This window comes from Panicum hallii, chromosome 1 (genome assembly GCF_002211085.1).
Source record: "Panicum hallii strain FIL2 chromosome 1, PHallii_v3.1, whole genome shotgun sequence".
In the NCBI taxonomy this organism is placed as follows: Eukaryota; Viridiplantae; Streptophyta; class Magnoliopsida; order Poales; family Poaceae; genus Panicum; species Panicum hallii.
Window position 1 is genome coordinate 48,193,329 of NC_038042.1, and position 24,440 is coordinate 48,217,768.

The 24,440-nt window shown below is 49.4% G+C and overlaps 5 protein-coding genes, 1 non-coding gene and 1 pseudogene across 6 annotated transcripts; 2 read left to right on the top strand and 5 right to left on the bottom strand.

The window, feature by feature from the left end:
- Positions 1-3,279: 3,279 nt before the first annotated feature.
- LOC112879962 lies at positions 3,280-4,465 on the bottom strand. The gene is made up of 2 exons (XM_025944409.1): positions 4,130-4,465; positions 3,280-4,019 (listed from the first exon to the last, which is right to left on the bottom strand). The coding sequence occupies exons 1-2, from the start codon at positions 4,133-4,135 to the stop codon at positions 3,558-3,560; spliced, it is 468 nt and encodes a 155-aa protein (XP_025800194.1). The 5' UTR covers positions 4,136-4,465; the 3' UTR covers positions 3,280-3,557.
- Positions 4,466-5,196: 731 nt separating this feature from the next.
- LOC112879973 lies at positions 5,197-6,531 on the bottom strand. Its single transcript, XM_025944419.1, has 3 exons — positions 6,400-6,531; positions 6,066-6,279; positions 5,197-5,964 (listed from the first exon to the last, which is right to left on the bottom strand). Exons 2-3 carry the CDS (start codon positions 6,069-6,071, stop codon positions 5,557-5,559), a joined length of 414 nt encoding a protein of 137 aa, XP_025800204.1. The 5' UTR covers positions 6,072-6,279; positions 6,400-6,531; the 3' UTR covers positions 5,197-5,556.
- A 479-nt stretch (positions 6,532-7,010) lies between these two features.
- LOC112873085 (heavy metal-associated isoprenylated plant protein 47-like) lies at positions 7,011-7,876 on the bottom strand. The gene is made up of 2 exons (XM_025936114.1): positions 7,706-7,876; positions 7,011-7,578 (listed from the first exon to the last, which is right to left on the bottom strand). The coding sequence occupies exons 1-2, from the start codon at positions 7,709-7,711 to the stop codon at positions 7,210-7,212; spliced, it is 375 nt and encodes a 124-aa protein (XP_025791899.1). The 5' UTR covers positions 7,712-7,876; the 3' UTR covers positions 7,011-7,209.
- Positions 7,877-9,426: 1,550 nt separating this feature from the next.
- On the bottom strand, positions 9,427-10,317 carry LOC112900512 (heavy metal-associated isoprenylated plant protein 47-like). The gene is made up of 2 exons (XM_025969371.1): positions 10,106-10,317; positions 9,427-9,996 (listed from the first exon to the last, which is right to left on the bottom strand). Exons 1-2 carry the CDS (start codon positions 10,112-10,114, stop codon positions 9,601-9,603), a joined length of 405 nt encoding a protein of 134 aa, XP_025825156.1. The 5' UTR covers positions 10,115-10,317; the 3' UTR covers positions 9,427-9,600.
- A 2,449-nt stretch (positions 10,318-12,766) lies between these two features.
- Positions 12,767-12,840, top strand: TRNAI-AAU. The gene has a single exon. It is a non-coding gene; the product is annotated as a tRNA-Ile (tRNA).
- A 517-nt stretch (positions 12,841-13,357) lies between these two features.
- Positions 13,358-14,363, bottom strand: LOC112876570 (late embryogenesis abundant protein D-34-like). The gene is made up of 2 exons (XM_025940709.1): positions 14,060-14,363; positions 13,358-13,964 (listed from the first exon to the last, which is right to left on the bottom strand). The coding sequence occupies exons 1-2, from the start codon at positions 14,252-14,254 to the stop codon at positions 13,479-13,481; spliced, it is 681 nt and encodes a 226-aa protein (XP_025796494.1). The 5' UTR covers positions 14,255-14,363; the 3' UTR covers positions 13,358-13,478.
- A 2,760-nt stretch (positions 14,364-17,123) lies between these two features.
- LOC112879951 lies at positions 17,124-23,681 on the top strand (annotated as a pseudogene).
- Positions 23,682-24,440: the final 759 nt, after the last annotated feature.

The window sequence follows — 24,440 nt, forward strand, 5'->3', positions numbered from 1 at the left end:
GGGGGGCGGGGCGGCGCCGGGCGCGGGGGCGGAGGCCGGCGCGGGGAGCGGAGGCAGGCGCGGGGAGCGGAGGCCGGCGCCGGGGGCGGGGGGCGGGGGCCAGCGCAGGGCGCGGGGGCGGAGGCAGAGGCCGGCGCGGGGAGCGGAGGCAGGCGCGGGGGGCGGGGGCCGGGGGCGGGGGCAGGGGCCGGCGCAGGGCGTGGGGGCGGAGGCCGAGGAGGGCGCGGGGGGCAGGGGCCGGCGCGGGGGCGGAGGCCGAGGAGGGCGCGGGAGGCGGGGGCCGGCGCCGGGGGCGGGGGTGGAGGCCGGCGCGTGGGGCCGGAGGCTGAGGGCGCGGGGGCGGAAGCTGCAGAAGGTGGTCCGCTCCCGCTGCTCACCGACGCGCGTTTTGTGAAGGAGGTGGGTAAGCGTTGCCGGAGGAAGCGGTGAAGAAGCCTAGTGTTTTGCCAGCCCACAGCTTAAAATTGATGAGAAGCTGGTTCAAAGGCTGTGCCAAACAGGGCTTTGGTCAGAGCTGAAAACTAAGCAGCACGCACCGTCCGTTCGCTGTTTTTTTTTTTGTACTTTTTTTTTAGTTTGCCTCCATGGTCTTGACAAGGATTTGCATCCCACACACAGGGCACGGCAAACCGTGCGCGCTGGTGGGCGTTGGTTGGGATTTGGGAGAAGCTCTGCTACGTGCCTGCCAGTGGTCAATGTCATCGACCCTTGCCGGCGTGGTGGGCGCAGCAGCAGCAACAGCGCGCGTCACAGGAGCACCGTGATTATCTTAACGAGTCGGTCAGTTCACTAACACAAAGCTATGAGTCGAGCCCCACCAGTTCTGAGGTGGTGAAGTGTGAAGTTAACGAGCCTATGAACTAGCCCATCAACCCGCGCGGAACTAATTAGAATTAATATAAAAATATAATTTATAGCTAATAATTATAATTATCTATCTCACGTCCTCTTTCATCTATTAAATCTAACGCATACTCTAAAATACATATTTATCATTATCTAGTATTTCATTTTGCATCATACCTCCATGTGTATTTAATTAAACTATCTGTCTGTGAATTGGTATTCTTATCTCTTCCATCATACATGAATACATGGTGACCCATGATATATCATGAGTAGTATTTTTTATAAACAATAACATAAATAATATATTAATGATGTTAGAAATAGTAATTTAGAATTTCTATATTGGTGCACTTTAATATTTTGTTAGAATTATATAATTTAGATTCAGATTTAAGGGTTACTTTAATTTTTAATAATAAAATAATTGGATAATTGATACATCTTTATGGAGTTATTTTAGTCTATTTTTATAATGGTAGATGCGGATAATTTATTAGAAAAGGTAATAGGTCTAATGACTATTATGATGATTAGATTATGATGATTAAAGTTGTTAGATTGATGGCTAGATTTTTTGATTTTTGTAAGAATTTGTTGGATTTCTCTATTTTTTTAGAACGTACACCTAGTATCTTAGGTGGCTTCATCTGGAGACTTTAAAAAGAACCTCTAATGGTAAGTTTGGCACGGATATTTTTTTTTGTTAATTTCTCATAGTGGCAGCTGTAGGTATTTCATAAGTAAGTAAAGAGGTACCTTGAGTCAATCTTTTAATGCTAACAGTTGTTGGTCGCAAAGTAGTTAGATAGCTTTTGAACACTTTGTGAGCTAAAAATGGAAAAATTCGAGTTGTTTTTGCGAGGAAAAAAATTCATGAAGTTCGAGGTTATCAAAGCTTCAATAATTATCAAGCTACTTACTATGGATCTAACAACCGAGCGTCCAAATTAACGACCCAAGAGCTCAAAATTTCAAAAGTTTAACAAAAACGTTCTTGACTGCTGTTTCAGTACTAGGGAGACCGATGCTCGGCGGTAACCTATCAACGAGCACCGGCCCTTTCGATAGAGACGGTCAAGAAATTTCGCAAACCGCCATGCACGCAACTGGTTACCGCAGTTTGAGCATGACTGCGACTGCGACGTGGCCACACCCTGCGCAAACTACGGTCAAGAAACAGCCATGCACGCCGTGGAAGGAAGCTCCTTGGACAACGACTCGTAGATTTACACGCGGCTGCACAAGTTGTCAGTGGTTGTGGCGCTGCCGCTCAGTGCTACTACATCTACATGAACGGCAAAGTCAGATGTGGCAATGATCGATCATGATAGGCATCAGCACAACACACGCTTAAACTAAGCGGCAGCAGTTTAACGAGGACGGAGGAGTTGACCGTGCAAATTAAGATGATAGAGAGAAGCAGGGTGTGGCCACCTCGCAGGCCTATCCGATCCCGGCCGGCTCCGACGGCACAAATTATATATATTTAGATTATTGGGTCAATCTAAAAAACTAATAAAATAAATTAGAATAGCAATATGCGTAAATAATTTGGAAGAAGAAATGAATTAGAATGGCATTCCTCGCACTAATCTTTTATACATTATAATAAAATTTATATATACGAACTACCTTTCGTTCTTAAATAAATCAGGTCTCCAAATTATACAGGACGCGCACCGTCCATCCGCTGCTTTGGTTCACCTCCTTGGTTGGCCAAGGATCCGCCCGCCGTGCAACCCACACAGGGCACGGCAAGTGTGCTGCTGGTCGGCTGGGAACTAGCGGGGGCGGGAGCGCAACGTGTACGTGCGTGGACGCCGGTGGTCGTCGGTCATTGGCCGAACAGTCTGGCGTGGCGGACGCACACGCGGCGGCGCGCGTCGCGGGAGCAACGCGGTTTATCCATCGTTTCCGCGCGCGTTACGCCGTTGCGATCCCTCCACGCCCTTCGGTGGGTTTTGTTTTTCAAGAATGAAGAACCTCCAGATTCTTTGGAAATCAGCCTGCAGGCCACCGGCCACAAGCACCTCGACCCCACGATACGGTAAAGCATTTACCACTCCTTTTTTTTTTCCTCGCGCGCACACTGTCCGACCCAACCGGATCGAGTTAGTGCGGTTGATGGTTCAACGACCGGAGCTCCGTCGGTCTCCACGCCTGCTTTTGCTCTGTCTCCGTGGGTACCTGAGCATCTTGCGGCCCCGTCCTTTCCTTTCCTTTCCTTTCTTTCTCCTGGAAACGGGAAGTTCCAAGAAGAACATGTGCGTGCACAATTCGCAGCAGGAGCACTGATTCAGCGGCGCATGTATGTGGGAAACAGGCACGAGAGACGGCAGCATCCAGTACGAGAGATCGTGGCGGCAGCTGCAGCTAAGCAATCGATTCAGCGACAAGAGCACACATCCAAGACCAAGACAAGCGGCTCTCGACAGGAACTCACGTCTGCTGATTTATTTGTATTTTTGGCGAGAAAACTCGCGTTTACATCCCACTAGCTTCACAAATCCACAAAGCATGTGGCTACACAAATGAATGAAACGGTGCAGGGGCACAACTAAAACAAGCCCCTGCTTCGAGTAAGAAACTGCAGGACACAGAAGAAAACAGTCGCACACTCGCATCATCATCACCATCTACATACAGAGAGAAGACAAGCACATCCTGATCCTACACACTATAAACGCTACCGTATTGATTCCTAGCTACTACATGATGGAGCAGCCGGCGTTGGGGTCGGTCGAGGGCGGGTAGTACTCATGGTGCACCACGGTGGGCGCCGCGGCGTACGCCGCCGGCGGGTAGTACCCGTACGACGCCGGCTGGTGGTGGCCGTAGTACTCCGGCGCGTAGCTGGTCGTCGCGGGATAGGAGCCGCCGCCGCCGTAGCTGCTGCTCCCCCCGTACCCGGAGTCGACGCGCGAGAGGCCGCTCCCGGCGCGGGACCCGTAGAGGGTGCGGAGTTCGACGAGGTCGGCGCGTCCCACCTTGCGTCGCAGGCGCGTGGTGAGGTCGTTGCAGTCGACGCCGTCGCCGACCACCCGCAGCAGGCTCTTGTCCTTGCCCGCCAGCGCCACCGACTCCACCCCAGCCACCGCCGCCGCCACCTTCATCGCCCTGGCGCCCTGGCCCTTGTCCGAGCCGCCCTGCATCCGGATCACCATCTCCGTCTGTATGTAGCACCAAACAACAACAGGAAGAAGAAGAATGCTCAGGCCTTTATCAAATCGAAGCCTAGCTCGCAGATGATGGAACTGCCAGCAGGATCTGCGTATAGTACCCTCATGCTGTGTTGCTGCTGTTGTTGCCGAGTGTCCAGTGATGAGCGAATTGAACGATCAATGATGTGCGCACGCGATCGTTGCTATTGCTGTCAGGTGTCGAGCCGGTTTGTTGAGAGCGGAGGAGGGCGCCTGTCCCGCCTTATATACGCATGCCGCCAGTGGGGTTAGTTTCAGGGCAATTGCCTCCGCAGCGCGTGCCGCCGCCTCCTGCACCGGATGCTTTCCCTTTGCGCCGAAGCAGAGTGCCGCCCACGAATCCAATTGAAGAAAAAAAGCACGGCGTTTCAGACCGGCCGTGAACGGGAGCATGGAATCTTGGGTACGAGGAGGTAGGAAGGCTTGGAGGTTTTTACCAGCCGGTACGCGGCGTTGCGGGAATATTATTATACGCGCGCTCGTATACGCAGTTACGCATACGCCACCGGCCGTATGCGTTGCCTGCCGATGGACAGCTCGGTGGCATGGAATCCAGAGGGACCGTGTCTTGTGGCTTGCAGGCTGCGGCTACCGTGTGGAGCGTTCACGGCCACGCGATGCCGGAGGTCGGTTTGGTGGACGCCCGGGATCGAGCGAGGGACCGGGCAGGGCAAGTCAAGGGTGTTGGTGAGACCAGCTGGCCGAGTAGTTCAACAAAGCCGGTGGCGGTTGGAAACGGTCGCCAGGGTGCCTGCAGGTCAAGCCAGCTTCACCGGTCATCAGATAAGAATTCGCCAATCATCGAGGTGATGTGTTGGTGGTGTCCGGTAGGTTCTTTCGCTCTCATTTTCTGAAGAACAATATGAAGCTGCATTTGTTCCTCTTTTCTTCACGAGGAGAGGCGTTTGTTCCTGGTGCGGAGCAAACCCGGAGCTCTGAATTTCTTTTGTTGTCTGCTGCTGAACCACGGCAATCTTTTTGGCAGCTCCTTTTTGGAACCGACGCAGTACCGCTTCCTCGAAATTTACCAAAACTATCGGAAGAAGCGTCGGTCTGACTCGGTAGCGCTCTGCGATCTTCGACTCTGTCCTCGTTACACCGAAACTTTTTCACACACTCTTTCATGATTCTCGTGAAATTGCTGCAGTTGAATCTGTCTCCAATGCGAAAATTTTATTCTCTAGGAAAACTGTACAGAGAGGGTCTTGGCCCATCAAGTCCCTTCCCAGAAACAGAATCAAGCCCATGAAAAGGAGGAGTTTCATGGGCATCACAGATGGATCAATCCATTCAAAGAACTCTACACCTTTCATGTAAAAAAAAAACTCTACACCTTTTCGGGGTTTTTTTTCCAGAAAGAAAACTCTACCCTCTAGTCATTTCTTCGAAAAAAGGAAGTACTATTTCGATAAAAAGAAAAAGAAAAGAAGGAAGTACTACCCGTCGGCCGTCGCCGCATGCGCCGCCGCGCACCGCTTGAAAGCCGAGGAATCCGTACTTGCGCTCCCTACATTACGGAGCAGCTTTCGTCGGCCCGCGCCTCGTACCCATACGCGTACCCGGCGGCGGGGGGTTCGCGCACGACGCTCGCCGGCGGCGGGTACTGGTAGTACCACGCGGTCGGCGCGTACTGGGCCGGCACGCCGGGGGCGGGGGCGGAGGCGGCGGGGGCCTTGTTGCCGCCGCCCTCGTCCTTGGCCTGGGAGGCGAGCTGCACGATCTCCGCCGGCCCGACCTTCCTGCGCAGCGCGCTGGCGAGCCTGACGGAGTCGACGCCGTCGCCGACGACGACGACCTGGTCCCGGGCGTCGCCGGCAATCGCCACGGAGTGGACCCCGCCCGTTGCCGCCACCAGGGCCAGCGCCTTGGAGCGGCACCGGTCGCACGGCATCTCCACCTTGATCACGATCTTTTGCTGCGGCGGGAGGAGGAGGAATGTGATCAGTTATTCGCAGAGCAGCAAAACGACGACGAAGAACAAACTAATTTCGGGAACGGGAAGTGGCTCGTGCGCACCTTCATTGCTGATTCTTCCGGAGGCGTGGCGCTCAACAAGCTTTCAGAATCGAAATGCCGGCTCGATGGGGTGGACGGAGCAAGGATGCGAAGTGGAAGACTGGAAGGAAGCAGGGATCGGGATGCAGTGGTGAGAGGAGCTATATAGAGCAAGCAGACTGCGGAGGTGGTGGGTGTAGGTGCAGAGCTGGAGCAGCAGCTGCATGTGCACGAACTGCAGTCGGAGTCATGGCGAAGACTCGGGGTTGTTAGCGCGCGATTAGAAAAGAGATTAAAGAAAACAGAGCTAGATCGCTTTGCGACGGGAGATGAGTGAGTGAGGTCCTTAGTTTACCGGCTTGGCCTTGGGTCGCTTTGCCTACTTGCCGCCAACGCGCAGCGGCGTGGGGGAAGCCGCGTTCCAGTGTCAGGGCACACCACCCCCACCCCTCGGTGGCCAGTGGCCAGTGGCCAGCTTACGGTTGTCCTTCCCGATCCCATCTGACGCAAGACCACCCATTTCTTGAGCCATGTGATATGTATGTCGCCTCCGCTGTGCACTCTCGAGGGGATGCTGACGTACGGGACCCCGCGTCACTCTTCTGTTCTAGAACACTGCACAAGCATTGATGGACTGCATCAACAGCTAACAAGACGGTGAGCGAGCTTGACTTCCAAGTCGTCAGCGGTTTGAATGCTGAGATGTACTGCAGCCCACTCGAAAGCGAGTGATGTGCGTTTTTTTATTATTAAGCTGGGCTCCACTTGTCAGTAATCAGGAAATTTGGGTACCACTCTGAAGAGGAGCGTTTGACTACTCAACCTTTCTCCAGTTGTTGCCATGCCACCCTGATTTCCAATCACACACGGATCAACTGCGAATTAGCAGCCTTGTTAGAACGCGCGATTTGTTTTTCCGATCCCCCTAATAGAAGATGAACTGCCTCTGGTAAAATTTCAAGAAAATTCATACGAGACATATGCTCCATTTCCAATCCAGTGCGAGAAAATCCGAGAGTTTGACAGTGTAGCCGTGTACAAAATAGAGTACCGCTAGAAAAGAAAAGAAAAGAAAACTACAATCTTTGTATCAACAATATAATAGCCCGTCCGTACGTATGCATGGTTTATTCTCTCTACAAGTACAATTATACAAATGAACAATCTACATTATGGAGCAGCCGCTGCTCTCTGTCCGCGTGTAGCCGTAGGGGTCGCAGAGGAAGCCGGCCGGCTGCGCCGGCGGCGGCGGGTAGCACCACGGGTAGTAGTCGGGCAGAGGGTGCGCCGCCGGCGGCTTCTTGTCCGCCTCCTTCGTGTTCTCGCCGACCTGCAGGATGTGCGCGGGCCCGACCTTCCTGCGCAGCGCGGTGGTGAGGTGGATGGAGTCGACGCCCTCGCCCACGACGACGACCTGGTCCCTGTCGGCGCCGGCGATCGCCACGGAGTCGACGCCGCCCGCCGCCGCCACCAGCGCCAGCGCCTTGGACCGGCACTTGTCGCAGCTCATCTGCACCTTGATCACGATCTTTTGCTGCACAGTAGTACCACCGACGAGACCGCGTTATTGAGCTTCATTCTCAGCCGAAATTACAGACTATGATGCTGCAATAAACGAATCACGAGAAGGCCGCCAGGCCATGGTCGACCGATGCGCGTACCTTCATTTCTGAAACCGTTGGGGGTCACCGGCCGCGACAGTTTTCGTGCTTCAGAGCTTGGAAACTTCTTCAGTGCCTCGGATCGAGCTGTTCCGAGGTCGGTGAAAGAAGAGTTGCCGTGGATCTCGCCTTGCTGAGTTGCCGTGGTGGTGGCTGGAGCAGAGAGCTCCGTGCGGCGCTGGTGTTATATAGCAGTGGCCACGGGTGACCGGGTCGGCCGGGTGGAAAGAGTGCAAGGACCACTTGCGGGCGTCCACTCCAACTAGCGTCAAGTTTCCAGACCTGAGACGGACGGACGAAGCGTTTGCTTACGACCTGGCCTTGCAAAGAGATGAGTCGTTGAAAACTCCCAACGCTTGGAAGAAGCCGCGTTTGGGAAGCACGCCCCTTTTGGGGGCACTGCGCCCACGAGTCAGCGGCTTCCTTCCTTGCTCGCCAAGGTGCTGTGCCCCACCTCCTGAATCTGGAGGAATTTTTTCAAAGTTTCTGCGGTGGTTGGTGAACAAGCGTTTGCCTAACCGCTCCTCTACACTGCTAGTCCAAGTGAATTGTAATTTAGGACGGAGCGAGTAGTATTCTGCCTGATCAAAACAGTTACAACACTGCACTTTTTCCATCAAAAATACTGTAGTGATCATCGTTTGCAAATGTCACAGTACAAAAGAACCGAGAAAGCTGCCGTTTCCAAACAAGAGTTTGATTAAGCACGCTTGCTCATGACTTGGCATGGCCTTGCAGAACCACATCGGCTCGCTTGCTCGCCAAGGTTCCGCGCTCCGTTTTGGGCGAAAAAGAAACGAAGGTTCTGTCCTTCCGTACGTCCGGATGATTTTGTCAAACAAAAAACAAAAGGCAGGAACTTGGCGGTTGGTGGCCGACCTTTGTCTGACGCTCAAACAACCTGTACTTTGCTCCGAATATATGATGAATCAGCATTCGGAGAAAACGATCAGGCATTTGCAGAGAAGATATAAAGTGCTCACACCTCGGCTCGTCCCTGCACTTTCACACCCAGCAGAAAACGATCCAGCCAGCCGGAGCGCTGATTCCGCCATATATTCTCTGCCTCCCAAAAACTAACAATCTTCACGTGGTGCAGTGCAACTAGTACTTTGTTGTGCCCAGGCCTCAAGGCCGGGAGTGTCACTGTGTCAGCAGTGTAGTGTCAGTCTGGAGAATCGGAACCGAGTTTACAAAGGTTACAGAATTTTGTATTTTTTTTCTCTTTTTGTTTGAAAGGATCAGATACGTCGTTAACAAAACGGCCATTGACCTGGATCGAGAATTTGGCGAGCACTGTCGGAACGGCCAGACAACTGCGGCTCAAGCCTCCGGGGAGGAGTTCCAGGCTCTCATTCCCCGCGCACGTCGTCGTATTGGCTCTTCGCCGTGCTTTTGTTCGGCAGGGCACCCGAAGTCAAATGCCATCTGCATTCGTGTTGGCTGCTACTAGCTAGCCGAGCTCCATCGCCTTGTCTGACGATTCAAGCTGAACACAGCCACAGCGAGTGGTGGCATGTCAGCGTCGAAACTCGCAGTTAGTCCAGAGATCGGACTTGTGTGTTTGTTTTCCTCTGAATGGCTAACAGAACGTGGACATCGGTTGACCTACAAGTCAACGATTGGAGCGCTGACATTTTTTTTTTTAAAAAAGAGCGCTGGCATTTAGCGTGTGACAGGAGTGGGGGTGTGCATCTTCTGGATAGTCCGTGTCGGGGTCGTCCTGAAATATTCACATGCACTTTTCCTGATTATAATCGAGATTTTCCCGGCATCGCCATTTTTTGTACAAGTGGAATTCGTGTGAAAGAAAAGGAAATACTAAGCCGTACTGAACCACATACGAGTACCTCTTAAACAAAAAAAAACAGAGTCGGGAATCCAAGCCCCTCTGTTTACATTATGGAGCAGGTGTCCGACCGCGGGTAGTAGCCGTACCCGGCGGCGTGGTGGTCGTAGACGGCGCCGGCCAGGTGCGGTGGCGGCGGCGGAGGGTAGGGGTGGTAGTACCACTGGCTGTAGTACTCGGGCGCGGCGACGGTGGGAGCCGGCGCCGGCTTCTTCTCCTCCTTCTTGTCCTCGCCGACCTGCACCAGCTCCGCGCCGCCCACCTTCTTGCGCAGCGCGCTGGTGAGCTTGATGGAGTCGACGCCCTCGCCCACCACGACGACCTGGTCCTTGCCGTCGCCGGCGAGCGCCACGGAGTCCACCCCGCCCGTGGCCGCCACCAGCGCCAGCGCCCGGGACCGGCACCGGTCGCTCGCCATCTGCACCTTGATCACGATCTTTTGCTGCGAACGAACGAGGCGGAGGTCAGTCGAGGTCAGCCGGAGCAGAGTGCAGAGAATGAAGAAGCTGCTGCGGTTGAGATGGCCAGGAGGAGACGTCGACGGTGGTTACCTTAGCCATGGGTGATTTCTCGAGGCTGCGCCGTGCTCCAAAAATAACTTGAAGATTCGAACGTCTCGCGGCTACCGAGACCGGGACAGGAGGTTGAGGCGAGGATTTCTCGAGCTCGATGGTGTGGAGAGTGGAGAGAGACAGAGGAGGAGTGGAGAGAAGCGAAGAGGCAGGCCTGTGCCGCGCAACTGCTTGCTGAGTGGTGTGGGAGCAGAGCAGCGGCTCCGAGCTGGTATATATAGAATATATAGCCCGCCGTGCACGCGGCTAGTGGCGGCTTGTGTGCTGAGCTGAGCGCGTGGCGTTTCATGGGGCTGTCGTTGTTAGGAACTTGATTAGGATGCGGTTAGAAGAAGGGAGGGTTCCTCGACGCCGACGGGAGATGATGAGCGATTGTTTACGACTTGGGCCGCTGGGGCCACTCACTGAAGCGAAGACCTGGTTGGCCTTGGAGAGCACGACGAACGAGCCGGTCGTCGCCGTACTTGTCTAACGATCTGAATCCAATGGGTCCCCCCTAGCTAACGCGCCGCACAAGCGGAAACCGTGTTGCGAGCACACTAGCGGCACATGCGGCTAGTGGTCAGCTCCTCCGGGATGGAGCCGAGTCGCTGTCAGAACTTGGCTACCACTACGAGCCTACCTATCTTCTACTTCTGCTGATAGAAATGGTTAGCGGTATCATCGTTAGCACTTAGCAGTTTGCTGCCGGCCAAGCAGGAACGTCGTCGTCCGAAGAGCGTCGTGCTCTCTTGCTGAACCAACGGATCGGAACAGGGCCTGTCTGCTCTCTTGCTGGCTGCGGAGCAGCTTGAAGCGCATCGCTTCCAAGTGTTTGCAATCGACGATGGCGATCGGTGCGCCGAGGCGGAGGAGGCACGGAGCGGGACCGGAGGGAGGCTCCGCGAACGCCGCAACAAGGACAACGCCGGTCGGTTCCACTCGGAAGACGGACGGACTTTCGGTCGACGTCCGGCGTCCGGTGTCCCGACCGGAGAACAATCGATCGCCGGCGATGTCTGTTCCAAACTGAATCGTAATCGCGGTGTCTTTAATTTGGACGCGCGTGGCTCAGCTCAGTGTCACTGCGCTACCGATCGACGGACGGCAGCAGCAGCAGCACGGTCCGCGCAGCGCAACGATCGGTATTCCTCTGCGACGTGGTTGACGGGGGGTTTCCGTCGCAGGTCAGGCGCCCGTCTCGCCGGCAGGGCAGCCGGATCCGGCTCACCAACCAGCGCTGTCAGCGACATGGACAGAGTACAGTGTCAGATCGCTGGTCGCTCCGTCCCATGTGATGCGTAATCCACCTGCTCCGTCCGTCATCGACTGGCTTTTGAAGATTAACCAATTCCTCTGGACGCGACGTAACTCTCGATGGTCGCGCCCAGTGGCACGTCAGCATGATGGGAGGCGATCTTCTTCGATCTCGATCGTCTCAGAAAAAGTAATTACCGAGAGGGCGATCGGAGCTTGACCTCGAGTCGCCAGCGATGGCAATGTGAGTGTGGGTTAACGACTCGTGAGGTGTACGGGGTTATTTTTTGTTTTCTTTCAAGATGGCTAGCTCTAACAGCCGATGCAGCGCGCATCGCGGGCTAGGATAAACTAGACCGGAGCCCTGGACGACTTGACCTGGGGCGACGACTCACCGGAGACGAACCAACCGGTCCACACCATGCACCCCACACGGCGGGGCGCGCACGCGGAACCATCGCGGGATCCGGGGGTCCCGGCACGGCCGTCGGGTGGGTTGCGTTGTATCGGGACCGCCACGCGGTGCACGGGGAGTAGGTACGTACGCGCGAGAACGCTGGCAAAGGTCGCAGCTTGTACGTACGCCTTCATGCGCGACCTTTTTGGTTTTGTTTCTGGTTTTTTTTTAACCACTCTATGCTTTCGCGTGATATATAGGAGTAGCTGCTCAGGGGTTTCCATCGGCTTGCGTAACGACAACCTTCGGTTTGGCAGTCTCGTGCCCAAACCTATTTTAGGTGCATCATGAGCGCATCCGAAGCAAAGAAAATTGAGGTGTGCCACAATATTAATTCAAAGGGTTCTAAAGGAGCCCGTCATAGAAAAAGAGGAGTTTGTAGGGAGTACAGCGCATCTAACATGATGACCATCCGCTTCCACCGAAGGGGGCGACGTGCCCTACCTATTTGCATCTAGCAAGTGAACCTCAAGAGACCCAACAGTTTGGGCTTGCATCCTAGTGAGCAATGCTAGTGTGCAGCACATTTTTTATAAAGTGTGAACATGAAAGACTAGAGCACATCCTTACAAACTCCTTATCCTCGATGCCTAGAGTTATGGGCCCGCGCCACCGGACCCGGCGGGATCGAAACTATTTCTTAGGGAGGGCTAGCGCTCTAAAGATTTTCCATGCGGGGCTAAATCTGCCTCACGGATTAGCCGGGAAAAAAAAAGGTAAATCCGGTGTTCCGGGACGGACTCAGAAGGGGCTCTGTAACGTCACGGCTCAGGAACTCTCTGCGTGTGGCCTCCGAACTCTGAAGCAATGTGAGCAAGAACTCGCTGCTGATGGCTCGGGTCATCGGCGGGGCAGTCACGCCCTCGTTTCCTCTACACCCGCAGGGGAGAAAAAAAGGATCTGGGAAAACGGATAAATTATTTCTCGAGGGAACGATACCAAGAGTCGGCCTATTAGCTCAGTTGGTTAGAGCGTCGTGCTAATAACGCGAAGGTCGCAGGTTCGAGACCTGCATGGGCCATATATTTTTCTAGATGCCTTATTTTTAATTTCTGGGCTTGGCCCAGACCACGACGCCGAGGCAATCCCTCTCCCCGCCGAGATCCACCACGGTTCCAAAACTGGGCGTCACCGTCACCGCCGGCGGAATGGCACCCACAATTAGCTATTGCCATGCCTTTCTCCACTCATTCATGGCTTAGGAGACGCCTTCTACTGCCACGCGTGGTCTAATTTTTTTCTTCTTTTAGATGATGATGCTCGATTTTAGGCTTGTTTAGATCGCAACTTTTTATAACATTTGGAACTTTTTGCTACTGTAGCAACTTTTTATAACATTTGGAACTTTTTGCTACTGTAGCGTTTTCGTTTGTATTTGACAAATTTTATCTAATCATGGTCTAACTAGGCTTAAAAGATTCGTCTCGTGATGTACAATTAAACTGTACAATTAGTTATTTTTTTACATACATTTACTGCTCCATGCATGTGTCCCAAAATTAATGTGACGGAGAGAGTGTAAAAATTTGGAATTTTGAAGTGATCTAAACGGGGCCTTATTCTAGAAAGAAACGCGCGTACTAGCTCGAGGTAGCCAGCAGGCTAGCTGCCTGTCGTGGCCCGTGACAATATTACAGAGGTGTATTATCCAGTACGCGATTACATCATCCGCCCCTCGTTCATGTCCGCGGCCGCCGCCACCGCGTCGACGACGCCACCCTTCTTTCCTCCGGCGGCACCGCCGGCGCCTGCCCCCGCCTTCCCCTCGTTGCGCGCCGCGGTGGCCGCCACCTTCTCTGCGTCCTCCCTCGTGGCCACCTTGTTGGCCGGCAGCGCCTCCGCGGCGGCGCCCACCACGTCCCTCAGCGTCACCGCCTCTGCTCCGCGGCCACCCCCCGCCGCTGACCTCGCCGCGTTCGCCTCCGCGGCCCGCTGCGCCGCGGCCGCCACGCCGCCGGGGAGGTTGCCGCCCAGCCCCGTCGCGCGCATCTCCGCGGCCTGCACCGCCGCCGCGTCGGCGGGGCCCACCGGCCTGCCCCCCGCCGACGTCTGCGCCGCCGCCTGGAGGGCCTCACCCACGGTGACCGCGTCCGTGGCCTCCGCGACGTTCCGGTCCGCCACCGGCACGGTGAACTGCGCCATCACCTGCAAAGAGAGAGTGGCGTCCCAAGGACCAAAACAAACGTCAAGATCGACCACCAGTATGCAACAGCAAATGGTGTAATGGTATAGTAACGTACCTGGCCGCCGGCGCTGGCGGTGACCATGCGCTTGCCGGCGGGGAGGTCGGTCTCGGTGACGTGCAGGCCGCCGCCGCCGCCGCGCTGCTCCTCCTGGCCTTGCCCTATGACCTTGTCCCGCTCGCGGCGCGCCTCGTGGTGGTCGGCGGACGCCGGGTACACGTCGCCGGCGCGGACGGGCTGGGGCTGGCTCATGGTGCCGATGGATCAGATGTGGACTCGAGCGTTAGCTAGTTACACGAGCGCGACGGCAGAGCAAGGAGCTCGCAGTTGGTTCGGCTATGCTATGCTAGTTCCCACGCAAAGGCCTAGATCGAGATGCTTATAAATTCTTGGTGCTGGTTGGTGTTGCGGTGCTACACGTTCACTTGCTGCGGTGACACGTCTGGGCGCCTAGAACGAGGGTGCGGGCGTGGTTCGGCTGAGAACGTACCAGAGAGCGGCAAAGGTTTGGCACTCTTTGCGGGTCGGCAGGCATGTCATGACACTGTGCGCTCGGTCGCCATGACACCTGCAACCGCGGATGCTGGCCCGATGTAGATGTAGGTACACGCTGAAATGTTTAAACGGCAGAGGCGTTTTTTCTTTGCAGGCTCTCGGCACCGAAGGCTTCATGGTTTGCGAGCGCAAATACACTGATGTGTGCGCTTTTGACAAGGTCGGTAGTTTTTTTTTTGGCTGAGATGTATCTTCTTGCAAGCCCGCACGGTCGTGCCCTCGGCACAGGCGCACTGCAGGAGTCGTCGAGGATCCACACCATGACCCACATGACAGTGAGACAAGATGAACCCACGTATCATTGAGGTAAGGGTTGGGTTCCTGGTGCGCTCATGTCAGAATCGACGGGAGGCGAACCTGAATTTTTTGTATTTTAATTTTTTTAAAGACTTTCACATTTCATATTTGGATATCTAAGCAATATAAATTCATCTTTATAGGGTCGGCGCCAGTCTTGATACCGTGACTCGTAGCGTCGAGGTGCCTACTTCCCTGCTGTTGGCGCCAACTCAGTTACCTCATGCTAGGGGGTGTCCTGAATCACGGCGACGGGACGTATTAGTTCGGCGCGCGGTGAGTCGTGACGCCGATCTCACGGTGCAGAGTAGAGTTTAGGTCGTCTAGCCTCCGAATGTGAAATTTATTCAGAAAAGGATCACATTGCGAAAAGTACGGGAAGACGAACAGCGAGCGGCGGCAGCGGGAATGCGGCGCTCGGGCGGGTCCTCGCCTCGCGGCGGCGGCTGCCGATCCGGTGAGCCGGAAGCCCAGCGGAGGAGGGAACCCGGCCGTCCAGTCGCGCGGCGGCGGCGGCTTCGTCTGTTCCGGCGAGCGCAAGTCACGCGATGCGGAGGGTCGAGTGACGCGGCGGCATCGAGCGGCTCGATCCGGAGTGGGCGGGGAGGATGAGGAGCCCCCGCCCCTCATGCGCCTGGGCTTGGCGCCTCTCGGCGGGGAGGCTCCATTTTAGGTAATTAAATCTTTCCGCTGTGAGCGAGGCAATATTACCAAATCATCCGTCGATATTTCCACCAGTGTTTTCACATTTTTTCAACACGCGTATTCGTCATCGATCAACGGATACTAGTCTGCGATGCTCTAGCTGTTTCAGCAGGATTTCAGATTTTGTTTTCTAGAAATCGCATGGCTAAGCAACCACCTTTCGAAAATCCACACCCTGGCCTCAGCTGTGATTCGTGAGCGAGTTAAACGATATGAGGGGAGAACCATTGAGCTGTAATCTTGCTGCCAGCTCGAAATGTGGGTGTGGACGTTACCAACAGCTTAGGCTGGTGCTATTACCCGCACATAGTATTATGGTATGGAGTTATGAAAAATAAGCAAACAGCCATATACGACGACAGCTCGTTGTCCACACGTAATGATAGAGGTATGACATATAAAAGACAGGTAAGAGTGATACTTATCCACTGAATGACTCATGGCTGAATACGGTGGGCGGGATTTAGATGGCTGGGCATCCTTTTGCGAGATTTGGGGTTTTTTTGGTTTTCTTTACAGCTAATACAATGTGTACACATCTCAGAAAAGTGGAAGTCGACCGGGATAAAAGCACTGGGGATTGATAGGGTCCATAGGCTGTTTTGGATTCCAGTGAAAAAACACGTGAAGTTCTCTAGTGCTTATTTCGTGCACGCCATCTATTGCCACAGCTGTATAAAACCCATCACCCATTGATGCTGCATTTCATAATTGTAGAAGAAATGTAGGATTGTTGAAAATGTTCTCTCTTGAAAATGTCAACAGCCGAGGTTCCTAATCCCAAAGGCACAGAAATTGTTGATTCTCTTCTCCTTGATCTGTTAGATCCAGAAAATAAAGCGTATGCCCTTTCCATGTTACCTAAGGTAATTTTGTTTCTCCTCTATATTTTCTGTTCCATCCCCCTCCTATTCTTGGCATAATATGTCAATGGTAATCGGCACTGAGTTGTTTCAAGCTCAGATTGCTTATGATGGCATGATTCTGTCGGAAACTGTCTGTTGCCAATTTTGATGAGGTTCTCTCTAATATTTCTATTATAGATTGCGATGTAATTCTATATCTTTCGTCTTAGATTAACTAGTAAATGATCAACTCATTCGATAATATTAGTGCTTGCCACTTAATATAATGTGGAAATCGTGAGGTAGACATGCTTACTGAATGATTATAAAATGAATAGATCTACTTGTTTTTTTTCCTCCTTTTTTGGGTAGAGACTTGATTCTCTAACTCTGCTATAAATACTATTTTACTAACCCATAAGCACCTGTTTATTTCTAATATCTTAACATTTGGAATTATATAAAGTTCTTCTAGATATAAATAAAATTTATCCCCATCGCTGACCAATTTAGTTTGTGCATCCCTAACAAACTAGCAATTTCCCCATTAGCACCACCTTTCTTCTCCACATGTAATCTGTTGTTGCTTATTGATCCTAAAACATATCAAATCCATTTTTTGTTGTGTCATAAAACTTACTGATGATACACGTTGCTAGTATATCATTCTCCTCTCTCCTTTGATTTGACAATGTAAACACCATTCCCTTTCAATTTCATCATGTAATGCGAAGCATTTTGTATTTAGTAGCTTCTAGGGATAAGGCAACAGGTGCTAGAGTCCTGATCTTTCTAATGCACTCATAGATAATGTGATGGTACTTCTACTCCAGTAAAGACATTATCATAATGTAAACTTGATTGCATCCAAAATCATAGAGACATATTTCGTTCCGCCTATTTCTTAAACCAAAGAGAATCCTAAATACTCAAAACATTATACCATCCAAAAAGGCTGTGCACAGAGAAACAAACGTACAGAACCTATTAAAGAAACAAACCCAAAAGCGAAGGGTAAATATAAGGATGTATTTATGTTTTACCTGATAAGAAGAAAGGAAAAGGGTAGAAGGGTCTTTAAATAGAACGCCAAGACCTTCTTTTATTTTCTGCGCCTCTTTGAAACGGAAAATCTGCTGTCTTCCTTGCACACAACCCGCTCCTCCCCAAAGCATTGCCTCTGTCTCCCCAAGTGGCAAGAGGCAGCAACTCCATGGCGCAGGCGGTGAAGGACACTAAGATGACGCTGGAGCAGCAGCTTGTGCTCAACCTCTGCAACCCTGAGTTGCGTGGAAATGCCCTTGTTGAGCTCTCCAAGGTCCCTCTTGCGCCTTTGCTTATTTGCAGATTATACATCCCCGCGATGAAAGATTTAGCCTTTTTATTTAATCTCTAGAGAGGATTCTTGCCTGGAAGTCTTTTTGGTGAATGTCTGCATCTTGTGGTGCTATGTGGCTTTCTGGGATTAGGATGGTTCATTTTTAATAATGGGTATGGGAGTTGGCATATAACTGAGGAAACTTAACAGCATTTCTTTGCCATCGATTCTTGGTGCGCAAAGGATGTACTATTCAACCTCTTGCGGATTTTAACATGAGGATCCATGGTTATATTGTGTGATTTAGATCCATCTATTAATTGTTTCTGCTTCTCCATTTGGGAATTGTGGGAATTTAGGGATTGTTATGTGCGACATTTTAATTTTGTTCCGTAGTTGGAGTTCTGGTGCATGTAGGACTTCATCAGGAGATTTGGTTTAGATCTAGTTTTGAGTTTAGGATTGCTGTATTCACACTAATTTTTTAAGTTTCATATGATACATCTTGATTCAACAGATTGTGCCCATTTGATCTTTGTAAATTGTCTTCTGGTGTAGTATCTTTCACCATGTTTGATTGGGCTGAAAAAGTGTTCATCTTTTATTTATCTGTTTGTCTAAGAAGTAGTAGAGTGAGTTGCCATATTCAAATGTACTGGTTGAAGCATATTTATGTATGGTAAATTGTTTATCTGTACTTTTGAAAAGTGTTGCTGTGTTTGCAAGTAGAAACTTTAAGAGTATTATTTGATATCTCTTTGTTCAGATGTTGTCTGTTGTAGCTTATTGCAAATAATAATGATAGCAAATTTTGAAGTGCTGGTGACCCATCTCATCTACTGGACAGCTTTTCAGATGCAATTAAGAGTTTGTTTGCAGACTGGGCATGTTTATTATGAAATGCCTTTATAACTAATTATAAATTTGATAGCTGATTGCCCATCCATTTGTATGAGCTACAGTAGTCCTTTTACTGTTTATTAGCACTCCAGTTCTGTATTTGAGCTGCTTATTTGTCAAACAAACTATTATTGCCCTATACGGTGTATTAACATGCTGATCGCCCGAGTTACATACTGTTATTGTTTTTCTAACGATGTTGAAGCATGTTCGGTCATTAACATGCCACATCATTGATGAAAGCAACAAATTTGGTATATAATGTTCGTTTTGCAACTATTTCAGAAAAGGGAGACGCTTAATAATTTGGCTCCACTGCTGTGGTACTCTTTTGGCACATAGCTGCACTGCTCCAGGTATGCAGTAACCCTTGCCCTCTTCTTTGCTTGCTTATAGTATGAGCAAGCTTGAATAGTAGCTTTGAGCTTACTCTGTCGTTTTGTCATTGTTGATCCAATCCTTGAGTTCATGGCTGTCAGTTTTGTTAATATATGTTCTTTCACTTTAAGTAAATATTCTATTGATCTGTCGGTCAGCCTTTTGGCCTCACTTTGTATGCTTGTCTACTTGGAAAAATAGGAAATTGTGTCAGTCTACCCTGCACTTTCACCCACAACATTATTGGCAAGTGTAGCGAACCGAGCCTGCAATGCACTTGCACTTCTTCAGGTATGGTTTTAGTTTTAGGGTAAAATGGGAATAATATCAGAAAGCTGGCTGCTGGTTGCAACCATCCCATGACATACTGTACAGCATAGTGGACTTTTCTTCTGTTTGTTGTTAATCATTTTAAGCTTCCAGCTTTACATTTTGTATCATATGTTTTGTTCACACCTGCCAAAAATTGTTGCAGACTGTTGCAGCACACCCTGAGACCAGGACCCCCTTTTTAGAAGGTAATGACTATAAGAGCATGACTCTTTATGTCAAAGCTGTAATGCATTTAAGGCGCGCTTTGTTAGCCATCCTATGTTCTCTCAAGGTTTTGTCACAGGGACACTATTATGCAGTGGTTGACAATTACACATTTGGGTTATTTTTAACTTGCTATAGTAAAATTCTTAAGTACTATTTCCATCCATCGACAATGTATTGCAATATATTGCCAATTGCTACACAATAAACGCAATGTTTAAAATAGCGGGCTATAGTGGTGCTATAGCGGTGCTATAGCGGTTTCGCGGAGCTGCCGCTATGCCTACTGCAGTAGAAAAAGCATGCTATAGCGGAGCTAATAGCATTTTTTGGACCCTGCCGCTAAATCCTATAGTCCGCTATTTAAAAACGTCATCTTAAATCTAATTTGAATACGAATGTATTGATGCAACTTTTTCTGCACTAAACATGCATATTATTTGACTACCTGTTGGTTAAATTTGCAAAAGCTTGACCTTTTCGAATCTTAATATACATTATATTGCTGGGTGGAGGGAGTACTATGGATATATTTTTTTTACATGTTTAGTACTTGTATACTTTGTAATTTCTGGATCTTGATATTAGTTACTCACTTTGTCCTGTCCTTTCATCCTTTTTTTTTTTTGCAGCTGAAATTCCCTTGTACTTGTTCCCATTCTTGAAGACTACCAGCGAGGCCAAATCTTTCGAGTACCTGCGTGTTACTAGCCTTGGTGTTCTTGGTGCTCTTGCTAAGGTAATTTATTGTTGGGATTACACACAGCTGAGAAGATTAATCACAATGCCTCATTAAGGAAGTAAATAACCTGGATCTGCTTCACTAAACATGCTATGCAATCATCAATTAAGATTCACGTTCATATTCCTCAGCTTCTTTGGCTGGCTATAAAATTTAGACGCATCTTTGTTCTCTGTGGAATTAACAGATAACTATTAACTTTAAAAATCAGGTTTACTGTAAATCGCTATGAAATTGAGACACATCTTTGTTCTATGTGGAATTGAAAGATAACTGTAAATCTTTAATGTCCCCTCTGCTCAATTTCTTGAATGATTTATAATGTTTTGAGCAGAATGTTCTGGACTTCCGAACCCATCTAGTTTACCATGAAATCAGCTGGTAATGATTCAGTGCCAGTATAAACCTTTCACCACAAGATTAGTTCTGATTTTTCATTCATTAGCATCTCCACCACCTTTACCCATTCTATAGTGCAATGCCAGAAAACTGGATAACTCAGCAAGACTAAGAAACATGAATTTAGTGATTGAAGGTTTGATGGTACGATTATGGAGCTGTTGATCTAGGCATTGAAGAAACAAGCATTGAAAAGAATATAGAGTAAAATGCACGGGCAGCATTTAAACTTGCTGTGGAGTGTCATCTAGGTCCATGAACTTAGAAACTGCACACAAGGGTCCATAAACTTGTTAAAGTGTGTCATTTAGGTCCTTGGGCAGTTGCGCTAGAACCATTCCTGGTGATATTAGTAGTGTTCAGTTTGGGCATCCAGATTAATTCCAAGCAAATGGAAAATGAGACCTTTTGTGCCTCTTCAACAGCAACAAAGTCCTGTGTGGCTCTTGAAAACATGACTATCCTACATTTCATAATAATTAATATTTTATTACTGTGTTCTAGAAAATAATTTTAATTTTAAGTCCATCAAAGAATGATCAATTTTAATGTTCTAGCAATTTCATACTTTTGCAGTGCTGTAGAACCAATTGTGCCTAAATTTATTATTAAATGACTCATGGGAAAAAACAATTCTACTACTAGCAATGAATGCATCCATTTTGTTCAGATGTGGAATATTTCAAAATCCTAGAAAAAAATTGTAGATGTTAAATTATGCTCATCTGCAAAAGTATACAAAGATGAGGCAAATGTAAAAAAGTGCCCTGTATCTACAGTCTCTTTGTTGCTCCATAGAAATCCGTGTAAATTGTGATATTCAGAAGGTGCACATGGCAACATGCTTCATATGTGAGAATGCTTATGGATTTCTGGAACATTTGTTATGTTTCTTTCAGTGGGAACATTTCTCATGTTCAGTTCCTACTGGTAAAACAGGACTTGTTACCGTAACAATGATAAATTCACTTCCAAGATCCATCTGTTGTTTTCAACAAATACTATTTCTGCAAATGAGAAAGAAACTTCCCTGTCTTGTGATACATGCAGGTAGATGATACTGAAGCTGTCAAATTCCTGCTGAAAAATGAAGTCATTCCTCTGTGCTTGCGAATCATGGGGACAGGCAGTGAGCTTTCAAAAACAGTATGTCATTCATCTTTTGCATTTGCTCAGCCATGTCACATAATGCTATCCTATCGTATTCTTCAGCACGCTTGGCATTCTGAAGTTTGTGTGGATTTTGGCACGCTATATATAATTAAGGATTTGTTAATTGGGATGATTGGTCATCTACTGTCGTTTTGTTATCAACCGCATGCTATCCAGATCTTGAGTAGCCTATTTGGCATGATATGGCATGCTAGTCTCTTTCAATATGTCATGTAGTTTACAACTTTACATGGTGTCTATGTGACGCAGACTACTGGTCATTCTATGTTATAGGATGTAGCCAATAAGGTCATCAATCGCCATCACGATCATTGATCCAGGCTAGGTTTCTCTCAGGTAACCCTAAAATTGCCTTACAACTTCTAATCACAAAATGGGACTTATGAAAGGAACTTCTGAATCTATTCAGTAATGTAGTTTCAGCAACTGTCTTCTGCTGCTAATTTCAGTAGCAAATATACATGTCACCGGTGTTATGTATATTTCTCTTCATTGAGGTTGAGGAGAACAGTAGGAGAGGACTGATAAATGTTGCGAACCTCTTTATGACATCTCACCTGCATAAACCACAAGTAGTTTAGAGGATCCTAGGTCTCCCTTTGCAGGTGGAATGAAGTAAATCCAGTAGTAAGCCCCATCAGCAAGGCTTGGCAAATGGGCATTTACACTACTAATTTAATAACCATTGCTTGGATTCACTAACGAGCTAGATGCATATGCAGGTGGCCACTTTCATTATCCAAAAGATTATGTTAGATGAAGTGGGGCTACAGCACATCTGTGCCACCCCGGAATGTTTCTTTGAGGCAGCCAATGTTTTAGCAAACATGGTGGTTGCATTAGCTGAACAGCCCTCCACCAGGTTGCTGAAGCATGTTATCCACTGCTACATCAGGCTGATGGATGATCCCAGGTATGTGCTGTCATTTGCATAGTAGCAACTTAATAGATAGCATGTACGTTTCTTCCCACATGATGACGTATATCTCTTCCCCTCTTGATTGCAGGGCATATGCTGGGCTGCGAACTCACCTTCCTGAGGCTCTGAGAAACGGAACATTTGATAACTGCCTCAGGGTGAGTTTTGCTCCCAATTCATCACCTGTCTCTTATCAACAGTTGCTCCAGTTACACCAGATTGACAGTTGCAACTGAATACTAACTGTATGTCTGTAATACTGCAAATACAGGACGACCCTGCTGCAAAGCATGTGCTCCAAAAATTGTTGGATAAGCTGGCTGGTCCCACCGGCGGAGCACCTCATCCATGCCCAGGTCCTGCGGCAGGCAGGAGCCATGGAGGACCCGCTCAGGCTGGCCCAAGTCACACGCCATGATGTACACCGATTTGGTTGCTGCAATCCAGAATTGGCTACAGCGATGCAATTATCTTTCAGCGAATTGCAGCTAGTGGAAGATGGTGCACGGCTCTCGAACAAAGCGTTATGCTGCGGTTTATTACCGTTTCAATAAGAAACGAGCCAGTCCAGTGTGCCGTTGTAGTAATAGGCGCTGCAAACATTGCAGTGCCTGCAGTAATACTGCTTTATGCATTCTTGATATTTTTGGACACCAAAATTGAACAAAATCAGTGTTTGAAATAGCAAGCTGTATGATTTAGCAGTAGCCTTCTCTAGAGTAGCTATAACACTGTTATAGTCCGCTATTTAAAATACCGAGCAAAATAAAATAGGGAAAGTACCCTTTTATAGCTCCCCTTCTGATGTGGTCGCAGTGCTTTTGGATATTTTAATTGACTAGATGAGAGGCACACTGGAGGGTTTGTCTATTTTGGCAGGACTATGTTGAGCTGTGGTAAGATGTGTGGGTTCAGGAATTCTTGCTTTGCCTGAGAATCTGGTGGTGATCTGCTGCTGACCGGCTGTACAAGCCGGCTAATGAATAAAATGAACAGCACCGTGCTGTTTGGACTTGATTGTTGGGTTTGAGCTCTGTGACGAATCCTGCCAGGGAGCGAAGAGGGGGCTCATCTCCCTTCTCTTCGTCTTCCTTCCCCTTCTTCATTCTTTCTTCCTTAAAAAAAAGAGGATTTAGAGGGGTATCCATCAATCTTGGGGGCTCGAGCCCCGTAGCTTCCCCTTAGATCCGTCCCTGTTTATGCTCTTTGGTGAGAAAACTGGAGAGCCGATTACTCACGCCGCACACCACGAAATCTGCTAGGCGTCTTGTGTTGTCGCGTGGTATGAATGTATGATGTGTGGTGACAATCACAAGAATTGTGAGGTAAAGTTTGAATCATATAATGGCTTTTTTTCTAAGGGACGAATGAGAGTAGATGTCAATCTGACGGGCTAATAACATGTTTGCAGAATAGACTAATAAGATTCTAAAACTTGGCCCTAGGGAGAAAGATCGTATCCCCACGGTATTGCTTTAAGAAGAGAAATCTCAAGAAAGGCCACGGGAAGCTATTGTGCGGATAACAGAAGGTAGTTTGCACAATGAGGAGCAGGAGAGTAGTTTCAGATTTCGTTTATTACTACCGCTGCACACACTCTCAAGACCCAGACTGAAGTAACACAGGACTGTGAGGGTGGCATTGAGAGAACTGGACTTGGTTGCCTATAG

Excerpts from the sequence above, each read along its gene's own strand:
- LOC112876570 (XM_025940709.1), bottom strand. The coding sequence starts at position 14,254 with ATGAGCCAGCCCCAGCCCGTCCGCGCCGGCGACGTGTACCCGGCGTCC. Across the intron at positions 13,965-14,059 it reads CCGCCAGCGCCGGCGGCCAG|GTGATGGCGCAGTTCACCGT; the intron begins GTACGTTACTAT and ends CTCTCTTTGCAG.